Raw genomic sequence first — 17,792 nt, 5'->3', positions numbered from 1 at the left:
TGAACCGGACTTTTTTTTTTCAAAGACAAGTCTCACAACGGTTTGATCTTTTTCTGAATAGGTCTCATATAGTTTTTTTTTTTCAGTTTAGTCTTTATTCGGTCCAGTCTTACGATCATGTGCGTCTTTTTTGGATTGGAGTTGGGTTTTTTATGGTTTGCTTCCGTTTTTTATTTAGTTTCGGTTAAGTTTTTCTGCTTTAGATTCATAAAGAGTTACATTACATAAGTTGTGGGTAGGAGTTAGTTGATTTTGTAAATAACCAAATTAGCTTGTAGTTGAGTGATTTCATAAATGTTTGAGCAAGTTAGTTTGAAGTTTGATGATTCATAAATGCGAGTCTGAAATACCCCTCTAAATATAATATCAATAGTGATGTTTGGTTTGGTATTATCACACTTAAAAGAAAAGGTTTAACTTAAAAAATAGTTGCAATTTCGAACGATATTGTTGTATTTCTTTTGTTAAACCTCGTCGATGGGCTGATGTTTGACAAACTTTGGAGTTAGTTGAAATGGCTTAGGGTTGTAGAAAATGTATAACAAAAATCATGGTGATTTGTTTACGAGTGAAGAAATTTTTAGGTTTGCACGTCTCCTGCTTTTGCATGTCTGGGACCTCCAACTATAGCCACCAACCATTAATAAGACCACGTTCTAAGAGTAATATGCATTTGTACTTGTTTATTTTTACCATTTCCTTTGTTGCGTAACACGTCAATTTTTAAACCAAAATTTTCATTTTTAAATTACCAAAATACTGTTCATGAACAAAGTCATCCAAAAACATAAGTGTTAAATACAAATCATCATTCTAAAATATCAGAGTATCACAGACTGTCCCAGTGATAAATTTTCCAGCAAGTGTGTACAATCAAACATTCACCTTTCCGCGATCCTTAGAAGTACTTGACACACATAAATTAAAAACTGTAAGCATGAAGCTCAGTGAGTTTCCTAAGATACCACATACAACATAGCATAAATAAACAACCATAGATTATCAGCAACCCTGGGGACTATCAACAGTTCCAGTAGGCAAAAACATGCCCTATGGGTTATCAGAAACCCTAGAGACTACCTGTAATATCATTCATACATAACACCATAATACAAAAATAACAGTTAGACCTAACTGGTCATCACAAATACAACTATTCAGCCATACAGGTAAGAATAAATGAGGAGACTCACCTGATACCGATGACAGATGAATCATACACCCGAACTGTCGGAACTAGACTCCGCCTCATAACACAACAATTAACCTTAATTAATAATGAAGGTCCTCAACTCGATTCACCAATCCAAACCTTACACTAAGCCCCTTAAGGTAAAAAAAAGTCCATTTTTCCCCTCCCATGGTCTAAAACCCTAAATCTTGACCAAAGGTCGAAAGTCATCAAAAGTGAATTGCCCAAATCGTACGTTACTCGATGATCAGGGGGGTTCAGGGTCTCACCTGGCTATGTTGGGTGTACTCTGTCTAACCCCAAATACCACTCCAAAATGGTCTTAATCATTAAGACGTGCATCCAAACACATATATGTCCTTCTTATAACGCCTTAATCCATAAAGTCCAAAACTTTAAGCCTTTGCATGGTTGAGCAGTGCTTAACCCATAAAACTCTAACTTAATCCATACTCAATACTACCAAGCTCTTGCATGGATAGAAAAGGACCATCAAGTAACCATTTTTATGAATCTACAAGACCTAAAATGCATTAGAGGACAACTAATATACTATGGAGTACTCCATACTCACAAAGATCCAATCTTTGGGACAAAAAGCTCATAAAACTCATCCATATAGATCAAAAAGGAAACACATCAAGGTATAAATTTTATACCTTCAAAAGATGCACAATGTGATGTAGTCTCTGAATCTACAAGCTTGTAAGCAACACCTCCTTCTTCACTAGCATTCTTCTTCAACAAAGGAGCACCAAAAACACCAATAAGATCCAAACTCTCACGCACAAAGCTTAGACTTGAGATTAGGGCTTATGAGGGAAGGGTGGCCGATAAAAAATTTTAAAGGGAGTTATAAGGTGGATTAAATAGGGAGAAAACCCTTAAATTTAGGGTTTAGAGGTTAGGCTAGTACACCTGGTGTACTACAGGTACGCCCAACGTACGAGTTGAATTGCGATTCCTTAAACAACAAGGGACCAAATGCGTAAAATTAAAATAGGCTAAGGACTAAAATGAAATTACATAAAAATCAGATGTTACAAGTCTCACCTACTGGAATCAGACTTCGTCCTTGAAGTCCTCCTCGGGAAACAAATCAGGATAATGCTTGCGCATCTCAAACTCGGGCTCCCACGTCCACTCCAAGCCTTTCAGGTGTTGCCACTAAACTTTGACCAAGTTCACTACCTTGTTCTTCAAGTTCTTCACTCTCCGATACAGAATTTCCACAAGCTTCTCAATGTAATGCAGGCGATCATCGACCTGAATATCCTCCAAAGAAACCATAGTTGTCTCATCAGCTATACACTTCCTTAACTAGGAAACATGGAAGGTATCATGAATCTGTCTCAACCCCTCAGGTAGCTCCAACCGGTAAGCCACCTTGCCCACACGGACCAACACTCTAAACGGGTCAATAAACCTGGGGCCCAGCTTGCCCATTTCCTGAAGCAGATAACACATTTCCAGGGTGACACCTTCAGAAGCACCAAATCCCCAACATGGAACTTTAGCTCATAGCGTTGCCGATCCATATAACTCTTCTGGTGGCGCTGGGTCATCAACAATCTTTTTCGAACTTGTTGTATAAGCTCGGTCATCTTAAGCACTATCTCCGTGTCATTATGTCGAGCACCACCCAATGTCACCTCAAGCGATGATGGTCGACGGCGACTCGCGGCGGCCATAGTGGGTATTCCGGCCAAAAAATTGCATAAACAACTTCACACCCATAAGTACACTCTCACACATACAAACACACAAACACACACACACAACCGCCCCTTACGGTGGCTGGTGGCAGCAGAAAATGGTGGCAGCCACCACCATGAGGTGGTGGCGGTGGGTTTCTAGCCAAAACACTCATGCCAACACATTCAACTCACGACAGCAACACATACATGTGATTGACTCGAGGCCAAAGCTCCCAACCACCGACTAGGAGGTTGTCGTCATCGAAACAAGAAGAAACGGTGGTTAAAGGACCACCGACGACCACAACCGTCAGTCACAGCGACAAACCAACGAAAAGAACAAAAGATGGGAGAGATAAGTCACGACTTAACCTTACCGATGACCATCCAGTCGTTCACGCCTGAACTTCGTCGTTCACGGTTCTTCTATCGGTCTCGGTGATCTTTCAGGAGCATGCGAGATATGGCTCCGGGTTTCCGGCTTCGTCGGCAGTGGGCGTCACCGACGACAGCTGTGGCGGTCGATCGTGGCTAAGCGGTGGCGGCTAAAGAAGGTTCACATGGTGATGGTGGCTGCTGCAACATATTAGGTTTAGGGTTTCTGTTTCACTAAAACGAGAGGGAAAGAAGGGTCGTCGGGTATATCCCGTGTCCTTCCAAACTTCGATCCAAATATCCAACTTCAGTCCCTCCTCACAGTTTTGTTTTCAATTTAAATCTAAATTTTACCTTTTAGCCCTTGCTTCCATAATTCCTTTCATAGTAAGTCCTAATAATTACCAAGCATACCCCCACTTCTAAAATCCTTTTCAAATTAAATCTATAATTTACTAAACAACCCTCAGTTCTCAAAACTTTTCATAATAGGTCTAATACTTACCAAACACCCATCGTCTTCTAAAAATCTTTACAAAATAAGTCCCGAAATTACACTTTAATCCCCGAATAATCCAAATTATAACATTTGGCCCCCAAAACCAACATCATGTTGAATATTATGGATTTTAGGGCTATTATTCATTCATAAATTATATTTATTTATTTATTAAATAAACAGGATGTTACAATTACATTCCATGATCATATCGTTGCCATCAAACGCCACATGTTGTTATCATGAACTCCTTTTGAAACCTCCAATATAATGTGACAAATGGATGTTAAGAGAACACCAAGGTACAAGGGTTCCTTGCAGGATTTGTTAAAAGATATGGAGTTAATTAGAGAAAGCATATCACAAAATACCCATAATTAACACAAAATTAAATGGTAACAATATCTACTTGTTTTAAGGTACATACTGATATTCCCATGAGTTCATGAGCCAACTCAACAGGTAAGGGTTCACCACCCAAAACTGATATTATGGATGAACCATCAGGTCTAATCATTTCAGCCAAAATCGATGGACTATAAACAATTTGCATTCCATACAACACAATTTAACATAAGGTAAAGAAAGGTTTGGGAGTTTAAATGTGCAAACCTGTGTAAGCAGAAGTATGGTCCTTTCAGAAGTGATTCTATGTTTAATACCAACTGATTATAAATCCTTTTGGGGGTGAAATACCAGAGGGGGCACAACCTGCTAACCCTCCCTAGCTCCGGCACCCCAATGATCATGAAATTGAAGATATTTTCCATGAAAAGAAGGTCATCGACACAACCTCTTTTACACTACACCTATTTACAACTAGAGTTACACTTACAGGTCGCCACTGGCTTAAAACCTCCCCTAAACCTCTACACAAAGAAAACCCTAAAAATCAAAACTGGTACAATTTATGTTAAAAAGGGCTCATTGACATTGAATCGACTGAAAGAATCAATTCACGCACACAGATACAATCATATACCTGAATTTTGAGTAATAGAAGAATCGACATAGCAAACAGACAGGGAAAGCGGAAGCGGAGTGACGATGAAGCGTCATCGGGACCACCGCCGCCTCCACCGCCACCAGCTTCGCGGTTGTACTTGGCGGTAGTGACTAGAGATGGCTTGGCTAATAGGATTTTGGGGGCTTGATGAGAGGAAGCAGACGATGAGGCGTTTGGATTTGAGGAACCGCTTCCTTCACCGATTGTTGCCATTGCCGGCAGACTCCTCACTGTGTACAATTACTGAACAGAAAGGGGATTTTCAAGCGTACATACTTGTTTATCCGGAGAAAGCAGGAGCCCTCACCCAATATCTCCATCACCGACTTTCGGAATCAGAAAGAGAAAGAGATAGAGAGAGAGATATAAAGTGATGGTGAGGGGTGGGTTGTTTAGGCACTAATGGCGGTAGGGGCTGGTGGAACATGGCCGATGGTTTCTTTTGCCAAACATTGAAAGGTATGCTGAATGCTAGGGCAAGGTTGAAGAAAATTAGGATTAATTAAATACGTATTTAGTTACCAAAATTAAATAATAGGTAAGATTACATTAATACCCTTTAAGAATGATTGACTTATATTAAATCCTATAACCACACAATAATTACTTTAAATACTTGAACATCTCTTCTCTCTCTCTCTCTCTCTCTCTCTCTCTCTCTCTCTCTCTCTCTCTCTCTCTCTCTCTCTATATATATATATATATATATATATATATATATATATATATATATATGGGGTTTGGTTCAAATAAAACAAAAGAATTTTGTGAGAGGTGAAGATGTATTCCTAACCAATCATTTTTGTTGTCAACAAAAATCTACTAAAATACAAAAATAAATGGAAATTTCTGAAAAAAAAAATATATATTAATTTCGTCATTCTATTTAATGAACATAAAATAAAAAAAAGAAATTATTTTTTTCATACATTATATCGAAGTTTTTTAGAATTATTAAAATATTCTAATATTTATTAGAACATTACACTATAAATATTCAAATAAATTTTTTATATTATTTTAGTATTCTACTAGAATTATTAAAATTATTGGAATATTCTACTATTTTATTAGATTTGTTAGAATATTTTATGTACATTTAATAAAACAAAACGGTAAATTATTTATTTATTTATTTGATAAAAATGATGAAAATAATATTTAAAAAAAATTCAAAAGTATAATTTATTTTGTGTTTATTTTTTTATCTTCAAAAGGACCTAGTTGCGACTAATAGCTATAGCAAAAAAACCAATTTTGAAACTACTCCATATCTATGTTTTAAATTTTGGATTAAATCTACAAAAGAGTGTCAACCACAGGGACTAAAGCAGTAAATATGTTTTTTAAGGTATGAAAATGCAGTTTAGACTATGTTTTTGTGCCAATTGTGCATTTTTTCTGAACTTACAACCGGATCCGCGGTCTATATAACCAAATGTAGTTAGGGTTTTGAAGCAAAGAAATACTATCGTTTGCGCCGCAGCATTTTCCTTGAACACACACAGTTTGAATATTGATTCAATAGTGTTTTATTTATTTTTTTGCGTTGTTAATTTGTTCAATCTTTGCTTATTGATTCGAAGTAATTCGATATGCATAGATCAAAGACTATTATAGCAATTTTAACACTATTCTTTTTCTTGTTTTCTTTGAATTTATTTCGAGATTGAAATGATGATGGAAATTGTTTTCCCTATTGGTTTGACTGTCGATATGATGGCACAAATGTATTAGCTCTATCTGATCTCTCTTTTTAAAATTGTTTTTGTCAAGTGATGAGATTTGTTAGATTTCAAATTAATTTGGTCGTTCTATTGGAGGATGAAGTATTTGTTTTGTCTGATTTTCAACGATGTTTTCTGCATTTTATTGAATTTTAATTTTGACGATAATTGGTTTTTCTTTGAATTGTTTTTGTTCAAGATTGAAATGATGATGGAAATTGTTTTCCCTATTGGTTTGACTGTCGATATGATGGCACAAATGTATTAGCTCTATCTGATCTTTCTCTTTAAAATCGTTTTTGTTAAGTAATGTGATTTTTTAGATTTCAAATTAATTTGGTCGTGTATTGGAAAATCAAGTATTTGTTGTCTTGATTTTTCAGAATAATCCCTTTTTTATGAAAAAACACAAAGATTGACATTATATTTATGGCATTTTCTGCATTTTAATGGATTTGTGTTCAATATTGACATGATGATGGAAATTGTTTTCCCTATTGGTTTGACTGTCGAAATGATGGCAACAATGTATTAGCTCTATCTGATCTTTCTTGATTTAGTATTTTGATTGATAACAGGTTTGGAGTTCTTGAGCTGGTTTTCGTCCTTCGTACAAAATGAGCGACATAACTTTATAATTATCAAATAATATGATTTCTAAACAAAATTTCTAACAACTTACAATGTCCATATTAGGTATCCTTTTCGAAACAATAAATTTTTTGCCGTCTAAACCTAAATCAGAACAAAAGATATTGAAGTTATTCGATTGTTAGTAAATTAATATATTTTGTTTAAAGTTTAAGCCCACATATGAGCAAATCATGTAAAGGAAAAAAACAAATCATGGAGGCTACAAAGCAGATATTGTAAAACTTGGCTTTCTAATTTCTAAAATCAATTAAAAAAAGTTTACATTGATCAGTTTTTAAGACTAAGACGAGATACAAATCAAATTCAATAATTCATATATAAGTCATCTTATGAATTACCCTTACTTTTTTGTACACATATATTATGCGTTATGTTTATTTGTTCAAACTTTTATTTTGAATATAAATCTCATTTTTTTTAATAATGCTTTATTGGTATGTTTTTCTAAGAACCATGAATATGATTAGGTGAAGTTTGATTAAGAAAACCACCATATAAGAACCTTTTTATTAGTATGCCTGGGAACAATTCCTAAGAAAATTTAGGAAAAAATGTTGGAACCTCACGGCTAAGGATAAGGTAGGATAAGGTAATGGAATTGATAGATAAATTCATAGACCTAGGTGGGATAGGAGAATTGATAAATGGAACAGAGATGATGATAGAGATCAGCCGTAGAATAGAAGAACAATTTTTATTTAAAGAATTATATAAGGATACAACTTTTAGAACAACTTTTATTTAAAGAATTATATAAGGATACAACTTTTATTTAAACGAAGCAAAAAAAGAATGCGATCTTTGTTGTCTAACAGAACAAATAGGTTCTAGAAGATTATTATCTCTTTATTTTTTTTATTGTGAACATTAACTTAAGTTGAAGTGGATCATGGATGAATATTTGACAAATGTTTGTAGGATCATAGATGAATATTTAACAAATGTTTGTAATAGTGTTTTGGTTATTTATAAACTATATAGACTATCTTGTGGGCTTAACATATTTACTTACTTCAGGTGTTTTGGGTATCTGTTATCTTAGACATTGATGATCGACTATAATGAACTTTTTTATATATATATATTTGGGTCATTGATAATGATACCATATGTTTCACAGTTGTTGGTTGTTATGTATATAGTTTGACAATGGATTTTCAAAGTTAGCTGCTCGTCGATTTTTTCCATATATATATATATATATATATATATATATATATATATATATATATATATATATATATATATATATATATATATATATATATATTGGTTGTTATGTATATAGTTTGACAATGGATTTTCGAAGTTAGCTGCTCGTCGATTTTTTCCATAATCTTCAATTGGGACATGGTTTAATAATATGATGATGTTCTCTCATGTTAGAAAATAGAAAGATCATTCGATATTGTAAGTATATTACAAATTAATAATTTTATTTAATGAAATTATTCAATGATCATGTTGAAGAATAACATAACTAATATGATTGTTCAATACCTGCATTAAGAAAAAATATTAATTTGAAAAATACTTACAATATCGGTGTGGTCTTTCTGTTTTCTAACATAAGAGAACGTCATCATATTACTAAACCACGTTCCAATTGATGTTTGACGGAAAAAATCTCCAAGCAACTATCTTCAGAAATCCATTGTCTTATGAAAAAACTATATATATAACAGCCAACAACTGTGGAACATATGGTATCATTATCAATGGCAAAAAATATAATTATAATATATAAGTTTATTGTAGTAGATCATCAATGTTTAACATGACATATACCCAAAGCACTAGATATAAGTAGGTATGTTGAGCCCACAAGAAGATCGATATGATTTATAAATTGTCAAAGCACTATTACAAACATTTGTCAATTCTTCTTCTATGATCCTCCTCAATTTAACTTAATTTTCACAATAAAAGAAAAATGAAGCGATAAAAACCTTCTAGAACCTCACTCTAGAGTATGAAATATAGTTTCAATCAAGCCTCACCATATGAAGATTCATGGTTTTTAGAGCAAACATAAACCAATATAGCATTATTAAAAAAAAAGATATGAGATATCATTTCAAAATAAGAGTTTGAACAAATAGATACAACACAAAATGTATACACACCGAACCGATTTAAGGAACAATTCATTAAGGTGACTTATATGAGTTGTTGAGTTTGGTTTGTCACTCATCTTAAATACCGATCAATGTTAACCTCTTTTTTCAATTGATTTTAATTGGACAAAGTATGAAATATAGTTTCAATCAAGCCTCACTGATCAGTGTTCGGAATTGAAAACTTTGTAGCTAGTTCAATTTAGTGCTAATTAAACCGTTTATTACCCCTTTAAATGTGTCACCAGTTTTCCAAAATTGAAGCGTAGAGATGTTTCTAGCTGATCAACAAGCAGCAAAATATTTCCTATGATTACATGGAGATTTAAATTTTAATCCCATTCTATTTCCTGCCAAATAAAGTAATAAACACATGAAAAATAGCCGTGCATTTAGATTCCGATTCCATTAATCGTTTCCAAATGATTTTATGCTTATTTGATTGGTGGCCCAATCCACAACGGGGCATCAAAGAAGCATACATGGTGTTTATAAGAGGAAAGACATGTTTAATCAGAGCTGTATACCCAACCTATTAAGGAGGAGGGAGTCGTTCCCACTGAAACCATTGAACCCATTGCCACGTCAATTTTTCTCTTTGATTTTTCTTCATCTTTCCGAACCCACAACACACGGAAATCCTATCTTTCTCAACCCACTCAATTAAAAAAAATACTAAACAGCTAAGATACAAGTCTTAAAACATATGGTACAAGAGAAAATGAGGGAGAGAAAGTAGAGAGAGAGAGAATGAAGTGGGTTCGTGAAACCAATTAAACAATCCGCCGAAGAGGGAGTGGTACCGACGGTAACTCTATTGCGAATTAAGATTTTACCTTGATTATTTTGTATATTTTTTTTAATTGATTGGGTTGAGAAAGATAGGATTTCCGTGTGTTGTTGGTTCGGAAAGATGAAGAAAAATCAAAGAGAAAAGCTGGTGTGGTAGTGGGTTCAGTGGGTTCGATGGGAACGACTCCCTCCTCCCTTAGGGAGGAGGGAGTCGTTCCCACTGAACTCACTGCCATATCAACTTTTCTCTTTGATTTTTCTTCATCTTTCCCAACCCACAACATGCGGAAATCCTATCTTTCTTAACCCACTCAACCCACTCAATTAAAAAAAAATACTAAACAACTAAGGTATAAGTCTTAAAACACATGGTACATGAGAAAATAAGAGAGGGAAAGTAGATAGAGATGATGAAGTGGGTTCGTGAAACCAATTAAACAACCCGTCGAAGAGAGAGTGGTACCAACGGTAACTCTATTGCTAATTAAGATTTTATCTTGATTATTTTATATATTTTTTTAATTGAGTGGGTTGAGAGAGATAGGATTTCCATGTGTTGTGGGTTCGAAAAGATGGAGAAAAATCAAAGAAAAAAACTGATGTGACAGTGGGTTCGATAGGTTCAATAGAACGACTCCCTCATCCCTAATAACTCTTTCCACATTTTCCTATTTTGACTTTCAATAGATTAAAATCCCTTCAAAGATTTTGTTTTTAAATTAAAGTGTTCATTTTTTTTCTTGCTAGTGTCAAATGGATACATACATACATATAAGGGAGGAGGGAGTCGTTCCCATTGAACCCATCGAACCCACTGCCACATCAACTTTTCTCTTTGATTTTTCTTCATCTTTTTGAACCCACAACACACGGAAATCTTATCTTTCTCAACTCACTCAATCCACTCAATTAAAAAAATATACAAAATAATCAAGGTAAAATCTTAATTACCAATAGAGTTACCGCCGGTACCACTTCCTCTTCGACAGGTTGTTTAATTGGTTTCACGAACCTACTTCATCCTCTCTCTCTACTTTCTCTCTCTCATTTTCTTTTGTACCATATGTTTTAAAACTTGTACTTTAGTTGTTTAGTATATTTTTTTTAATTGAGTGGGTTGAGTGGGTTGAAAAAGATAGGATTTCCGTGTGTTGTGGGTACGGAAAGATGAAGAAAAAATCAAAGAGAAAAGCTGATGTGGCAGTGGGTTCAGTGGGAACGACTCCCTCCTCCTTAACATAGATTTGCAATTTATACGTAGATACATTGATAGTTTAAATCTTTAATACATATATTATTCATACATACCTCAGATAAATACATCACTACTCTCATCTCATATGAATAGATTGATAAACATTTTGAAAGAGAATTTCTAATCAACAAACACAACTAAGGGAACTAAAAGGTGCTGTTTGGAAGAAATTCAAAATTGGAAGTGTTTCATTGAGAATTTAGTGGAGGATCTTGATATCGACTTTTAGAGGTAGTGGACGAACTTGCATTTAAACACAACCTTATAAAAGTGTAATAATATGTTCCACTTGAAGCCGCAATTCAGAATTAAGATCAACACAACCTTATAAAGAGTAATTTAGTGGGTGAAAGACGCAATTAGGTGACACATCAATTTTTTGTTCATATGGTATTATTATCAATATCACTATGTCCAATGAAGACGAAGACTTACAAGATGATGATGCTTTTGCTTAAAAAAAAATACAATCGAAATAACCAACTCAACTAGACAAAGATTAGACAACTTTTTTTTTGGGGGGGATTATTTGTTTCTCATCGATTTGTTATTATCATTTGATCAAGTCTTTTTTCTTTAACAACTAATTTTTATGTAACATTCACAAATTGCTTCTTTTCATTATATGATGCATAGTCCAGGTTTTTTATGATTATATGCATTCTAAGGTTTTAATTCTTTACAATCAAAGAGTTTCAATCTTCAATTAAGGTTCATTTCAAGTTATTGAAGTTGAATACCGAACACACTTCATCATTTTTCTTATACATTCAAGAACATCTGGACTTGTGTTCATGCAAAAAGGTTAAAACTTGATCATATAAAAGACAACATAGCATTGTAGTTTACAATCCCAATATAAGCCTATACAATTGCTCGTTACATGTTGATGACTATACATACATGTATAGTTTTTTTTTTCCCCAAAGACACAAAAGACCTAAACTTGAAGGCAATACATATATTATTTTCGCATCAAATTTTTAAATAAATAAAAAAGAGCTAAATTACAACACGATATGGAAAAAATAAACAAAAAACCAACCCAACTAAGTTTAAGTCTGTGTCTTCGATTGTAATATCTGAACAAGTAACCAAAGTATATCCATCCGATGAACATTTCTGTTATTCTCTCCCTGAAATCATGCATCAACGCATTAAAATAGCAAATAGAAACAAACTTCATTTATTTATTTTTATACACACAATAGTTAATATACCTCGACAAGAAAACACATCCGAGTTTTATCACATTCGGGTTCTGTTACGCCTTTCAAAATAGTGAGACCCAAACTCCTAATGGCATCTGCTATCTCAAGAAAATGAACACCTTCTTCACACATCATCTGCGCATTTGATCGAATGAAATTTTTTTAGTTTATTTCTCAAAAAAAAAAAAAAGATTTTCACCGCCAATCACCGCCATACCTCCACCAGCATTTGGCCGTTTGTACCAATGTTTTCTACTGTTACCGGACAAACTTTCATCTGATCCCCAACCTCCATTGCCCAACTTGAACCCTGTTCATGACTTGATGGACCTCGTATGCCTGCTTCCTTTCCTAGCAACTGCAAAAAATTTGTTTTGACTTAATACAAAAAGAATGACTTGACTTAATAGAGAAAGTCAGGGAAACTTGGTCAAATATTTATCCAGAGAGCAAAAGCATTACCTTAGATTCGGCATACTTATCGATTTTGTCAGCATGTTTTGTAACACATTGCATGAAGAGCATGTGCTTGATTGTTCTTTCCAGAAGTGAATCGATGCTGCACTGTGTCATAAGTCATAACTACCCCTTTTCAGTACATCCCGGCCCCCACTCCACTTGTTACACAGTACACGACACAACAAACAGTCTTGTACTGCGTTTGACATGCATTAGACTGAGACTACGACTGACATTGATGTTGATGGGACATAAATTACAGTCTCTTTGTCCTATCAAAAAAGATAGAACAAGGTGGGACAGAGACTCCGCTCTCAATCTCTCGTCTGTGCAAAAGACATAAATACCCTCGTCATCCACATCACTAAAAATAGCCCTAGAGAACCAGTCCCATCCTGTCCCGTGTAACTACACGGGACAGGACCGGAAAAGCTTTTTAGGGTTATTTTCGATGCTGAGAAGGATGAGGTATTTACGTCTTTTGCACAGACGAGAGATTGAGAGCAGAGTCCCTGTCTCATCTTGTTCTACCTTTTTGGATAGGACAAAAAGACTGTAATTTATGTCCCATCGACATCAAATGTCAGTTACAGTCCCAGTCTCAGTCCAATGCATGTCAAACACAGTACAATCTGTTCAGTCCCATGTAACATGTAACAAACAGAACCTTAAAAGTTCCAAAATAGAACATAAAATAAAACATTATGTAGGGAGAAAGTTACCTTAGCTCCATTAGGAACAAGCTCACGGAGTTCCTTAATACGATCTTGAATAAGTTGTCTATCTCTGGGCCTGGGCCTACTACCTTCACCGGGTTTAGCCCGTTTCTTGCTAACATGCACCCGTTCTTGTGACTGCTCTAATGGTTCACTACACCTACTATGACTAGCCGATGAGAACCCTAATGAAGAACCATAAGTATCAAACGAATAACAACCCGAACCGCTCGTTTGCATGTCATTGAACCGCGGGTCGACCCATTTCACCGAGTTACTAAACTCACTATCGCTTTGACAAACATTGGCCACAACTGCTTCAAGAAGATGTTCGGAACCCGAGTTGGGTGTCAAATGATCGGTATTTCTCATTCCGATTCCGGGCATCTCATTGATCGTTTGACTATTGTAATTTTCATTTTGGTTAAAAAATGCAGGTCCTAGTGCTTCGTATAACTCGCATCCGGCTGGGAAATTGAAAGATGTATTCATGGTGTTGGTTTCGGTTTGGGAATCTGTATTTCTGGAGTTCATTAGCGTTTGGAAATTTGAAGGAACGGGAATTCCTGATTCCGGGTTTCGATCGGGATTGGATATTGTGTAGGATTTGTTGATTCCGAAGTTTACGGAAGTAATTGTATCGTTATATGAACTAGTAGTGCTAGGTATGCATCCGGTTAAAGAAGTTTGTAACTCAAGAAAGATCTCTCGGATGTCATTCACCATTTTCAAATCCTCAGGAATCTGTTGATTTTAGACGAAAGTATAAATTACCTAACTATCTATAACTTCAATCAAATCAAATAATTATTTAATGAATAGAAAAGAAAAAAAAATTGTTCTTACATTCTTTAATGAGCCAAGTTGTACAACTCCATGAGGAATAACACCCACAACAACAATCGTCTGCATAGCAAGAAGAGATCAATTTATTTCACAAATCATGAATCATTGCAAGAAATAGTTTCATATATTTGTTAATTTACCCAATTATAGCAAATTCTTTTAAATACAAAGCAATTTTCATTGTTATAAATGGGTAGATTTTTCGAAGTAAAATATCCTAATAAGAAAAAACTAAAAGTGGAATGCTATAATTGGGTAGATTTTTTATTTTTCATTGTAATAGAAAAAAGAAAAACAAAAATTGGATGCTACTTGTTGTAAAGGCCATACATACCCTAATCCCAGCTTGCAGCTGAGTTTTCCATCCATCATAATCCTGAAAAACACCAAATTGCAATATAAATTGGGTTAAATACAACATTGCATTTTAAAAGATCTATCCACTTATAGCCATGTCATCCAAACATATAAAACAATTTTCACTTTCTATAATTGAGTATATTTTTCAAAAGTATAATATTCTAATAATAGAAATTAAAAGTAGAATGCTATTTCTTACCTCAAAGGACAAGCTGGGATCATTAACAAGCTGATCACCAGAAACCCATAGATGTTTATCTGTAACTGCAACCTGCCCAATGATTCTATAAAATAAAAAGTATCATGAGAATTTTTTGTCATAAAGATTTTTAAATGAAAAAGAAGAAACATTTTTAGTGTAGTGATAATGTGGTATACCCTTCCCCGAGAGAATATCTGTGAAAAGACATCTTTGCCACTGCTAGGTCAAGAAGGTCTTGTTCATGCAAATTTCCAATCATTGTATCAAACGGTTTTTTGCTCCCTGAAGGATCATTTTTGTCATAATAAGCATCTTCACAAGTCAACATCCTACAAGAAGTTCATATCACACGCAATTGTGAACATCCTAAGGTTTATGAGGTAGTATAGGCATTCATGGATAGTTAGGTAATTTCACATCTATCTCAATAATCAGTTTTTATTAAAGTAGCTTCTTTACATGCTTCCTCCAGATCTGAATATTTTGACCCAAAATAAACGAAAAACTAAAATCAATATTGTCTAGATAAATGACGTTTAAAAAAAAAAGAGAAAGAGAAATTACAGTATGCTTAGGAAAATAGAAAAGGTTATGACTTAATGGAAAAAGTTTTTGACTTTCTTTGTTAAGATTAAGTCATGTCCTAATTAATTCAAAAAGAAATGGCACCTAAACAAATTAATATATACGATCCATGGAAATACCATCGATCCCACATCAAAAAACATAAAAATTGATTCGTATTTATGATCCCAATGACGATTCACAGAATAATTAGATGGTTTTGAGATAACGAAGATCAAGAAACAGACCCAGTTAACAATAACATATTTGATAGATACAATAAGTGATTAACGAACATGTAAAAGTAAAATGATCTTACATTCGAGCTTGAGGATTCAATTTCCAAAAAACAGCATAATTCCAGTCGGTGTTAAGACAGAAATTCTTGAGAGCTTGATGTAATGCGCTAACCCCCATCTTCTTTCAACAAAATTCTAAACAATTCCTAATGTAATTACACCACCAACCTAATGAATTATGAACTTTCACACCCCCAAAAAAAAGTTAAACCCTAATTTACACCTAGCTCCCCCTGTAAGAGCCTCTCCCTGCCTGTTTTCTCCGTAGCCCTGCTCTCCGTTTTATTGGTGGATCTACTGTTAGAATAAGCAGACTCTCCAATCCCATTCTCTTTCCCCCAATTACTTAAAAAACCCTAACCCTGACAGAAACCTAATGTTTCTTCAAATTTCAACAAATTTGAACCAAATTTATAAGATTGACATTCAAAAGATCAATACCCACATGAAAAACTACACAATTCAAGAACCCCTCCATTTAAATTCAAGAATTTTAAATTGAAAAGAGATATCTTCTTGGATCTTCCGATCAACAGTTTCAAAGAATTTAACTGATATCAAACGACATCGATGAAATGAGGGGGAAAATTGAATGTTTGTTCACTTTTCAGCATTAACTTTTCTTCCAATTTAGAAAAGATACTAAAAGAATTGAACTTTTATACACACAGAAAGAAAAGGAAAGGAGTAAAATCTGTGTAATAAGTGAGCTTCAAGACTAGACTTATAAACAGAGAGCGGATATTATTATTCTTCACTTAAGTTTAACAACCCACCCTCCAACTTCTAATAACTTGCCAATTGGTACAAGAATTGAAACCATATTTGCGAATTGACCCCAGTTCACCTAAAGCTTTTCAAGAATGATGACTCACCAAAAGAAGTGTCAGTTTGTGTGTACATAATCTTTTGATTCTCTACACTCATTTTTGTGATGTTATGAGTCACCTTTTATAGATGTTCTCATTCTTATGGCAAACAATATGATGTTTCAAGTTAGAAAAATGTTTCCTATTTCCCATCATCTTTCTTACTCACCCTTTCACAAAATACCTACTCACCAATGATTTTTATATGTAAAAGTTATGACAACAACAAAACACCTCTATTCGGATTCTTTATTTATAATTTGTGTTTAAGTGGTCATTTGACTTGCATAATGTTTAGTTAGGTGGCAATATGGATGGGTCGATGAATCGGATAACAGTAAAAACGAAACATTTCCACAAACTTTTTTTAAATCTATTTCTAGAATTTTATATTATGATTAATATGTTATATATTGTTACAAAATCTATATTGGTACAAAATCCATTTGACTAGTTTTTTTTGTAGTTGATCTTTTAGGTTAATTCATTTCAATTGTTCAAATTTAAGTTTAACTCATACCAACAAACTTACAAATAACTAAATCATAATCGTCACCTCTATGTTCAATACAAGAGTGATCTATATAGTTAAGGGAAGGTACATGTGTATTGTGTGGACACACTAAATTTCTTTTGTAGTGTAAAAATGAGACCTGAAAAAAAAACTTTAATAAAAATACATGTAAAAAAATTGTAATAACACCTGAAAAACGGGGTTAGACGTTTTAACCTTATTGTAAACGGATATCACCAATTGTATTATCAATTATATTATTGTAAACAAATATCATCGGTTGTATTTTGGAAAATTTTGTGGAGTTTGTTAACATGGAATTATATTTATAATTAGTAAGTTGTTATTTGGTTAACCTGATAATTAAGTCAAAAATACTAGTTGATAAAAGACCAGTTTACTAATTTTTATTTATTTATTTAGGTTTAGGTTTAGAAA

General features: G+C 34.0%; 1 protein-coding gene, 1 long non-coding RNA gene and 3 other non-coding genes across 6 annotated transcripts; 3 read left to right on the top strand and 2 right to left on the bottom strand.

The window, feature by feature from the left end:
- Window positions 1–720: 720 nt before the first annotated feature.
- LOC145055564 (uncharacterized) lies at window positions 721–5,251 on the bottom strand. The gene is made up of 2 exons (XR_013685214.1): window positions 4,191–5,251; window positions 721–4,077 (listed from the first exon to the last, which is right to left on the bottom strand). It is a non-coding gene; the product is annotated as an uncharacterized LOC145055564 (long non-coding RNA).
- Window positions 5,252–6,436: 1,185 nt separating this feature from the next.
- On the top strand, window positions 6,437–6,522 carry LOC145056221 (small nucleolar RNA Z102/R77). The gene has a single exon (XR_013685752.1). It is a non-coding gene; the product is annotated as a small nucleolar RNA Z102/R77 (small nucleolar RNA).
- Window positions 6,523–6,694: 172 nt separating this feature from the next.
- On the top strand, window positions 6,695–6,780 carry LOC145056220 (small nucleolar RNA Z102/R77). The gene has a single exon (XR_013685751.1). It is a non-coding gene; the product is annotated as a small nucleolar RNA Z102/R77 (small nucleolar RNA).
- A 181-nt stretch (window positions 6,781–6,961) lies between these two features.
- LOC145056222 (small nucleolar RNA Z102/R77) lies at window positions 6,962–7,047 on the top strand. Its single transcript, XR_013685753.1, has one exon. It is a non-coding gene; the product is annotated as a small nucleolar RNA Z102/R77 (small nucleolar RNA).
- Window positions 7,048–12,100: 5,053 nt separating this feature from the next.
- LOC145055563 (transcription factor EMB1444-like) lies at window positions 12,101–16,869 on the bottom strand. 2 transcript variants are annotated; one of them, XM_079003926.1, is made up of 10 exons: window positions 15,992–16,869; window positions 15,285–15,437; window positions 15,106–15,190; window positions 14,881–14,922; window positions 14,547–14,606; window positions 13,707–14,444; window positions 12,988–13,089; window positions 12,743–12,883; window positions 12,535–12,660; window positions 12,101–12,450 (listed from the first exon to the last, which is right to left on the bottom strand). In XM_079003926.1, exons 1-10 carry the CDS (start codon window positions 16,087–16,089, stop codon window positions 12,370–12,372), a joined length of 1,626 nt encoding a protein of 541 aa, XP_078860052.1. In that variant the 5' UTR covers window positions 16,090–16,869; the 3' UTR covers window positions 12,101–12,369. The 2 variants fall into 2 exon arrangements, with proteins under 2 accessions (XP_078860052.1, XP_078860053.1); XM_079003927.1 differs by having other exon boundaries at window positions 15,285–15,390; window positions 15,992–16,676.
- Between the last annotated feature and the right edge of the window lie 923 nt (window positions 16,870–17,792).

The sequence above is a fragment of the Lactuca serriola genome, chromosome 5 (genome assembly GCF_051521515.1).
Source record: "Lactuca serriola cultivar US96UC23 chromosome 5, Lser_US96UC23_V15, whole genome shotgun sequence".
NCBI lineage: Eukaryota > Viridiplantae > Streptophyta > Magnoliopsida > Asterales > Asteraceae > Lactuca > Lactuca serriola.
The sequence above is the reverse complement of the archived record's forward strand: the minus strand, read 5'-3'. Positions and strand labels throughout refer to the sequence as shown.

Excerpts from the sequence above, each read along its gene's own strand:
- LOC145055563 (XM_079003926.1), bottom strand. The coding sequence starts at position 16,089 with ATGGGGGTTAGCGCATTACATCAAGCTCTCAAGAATTTCTGTCTTAAC. Across the intron at positions 15,438-15,991 it reads TTGAATCCTCAAGCTCGAAT|GATGTTGACTTGTGAAGATG; the intron begins GTAAGATCATTT and ends AACTTCTTGTAG. Across the intron at positions 13,090-13,706 it reads TTGTTCCTAATGGAGCTAAG|TGCAGCATCGATTCACTTCT; the intron begins GTAACTTTCTCC and ends CTTATGACACAG.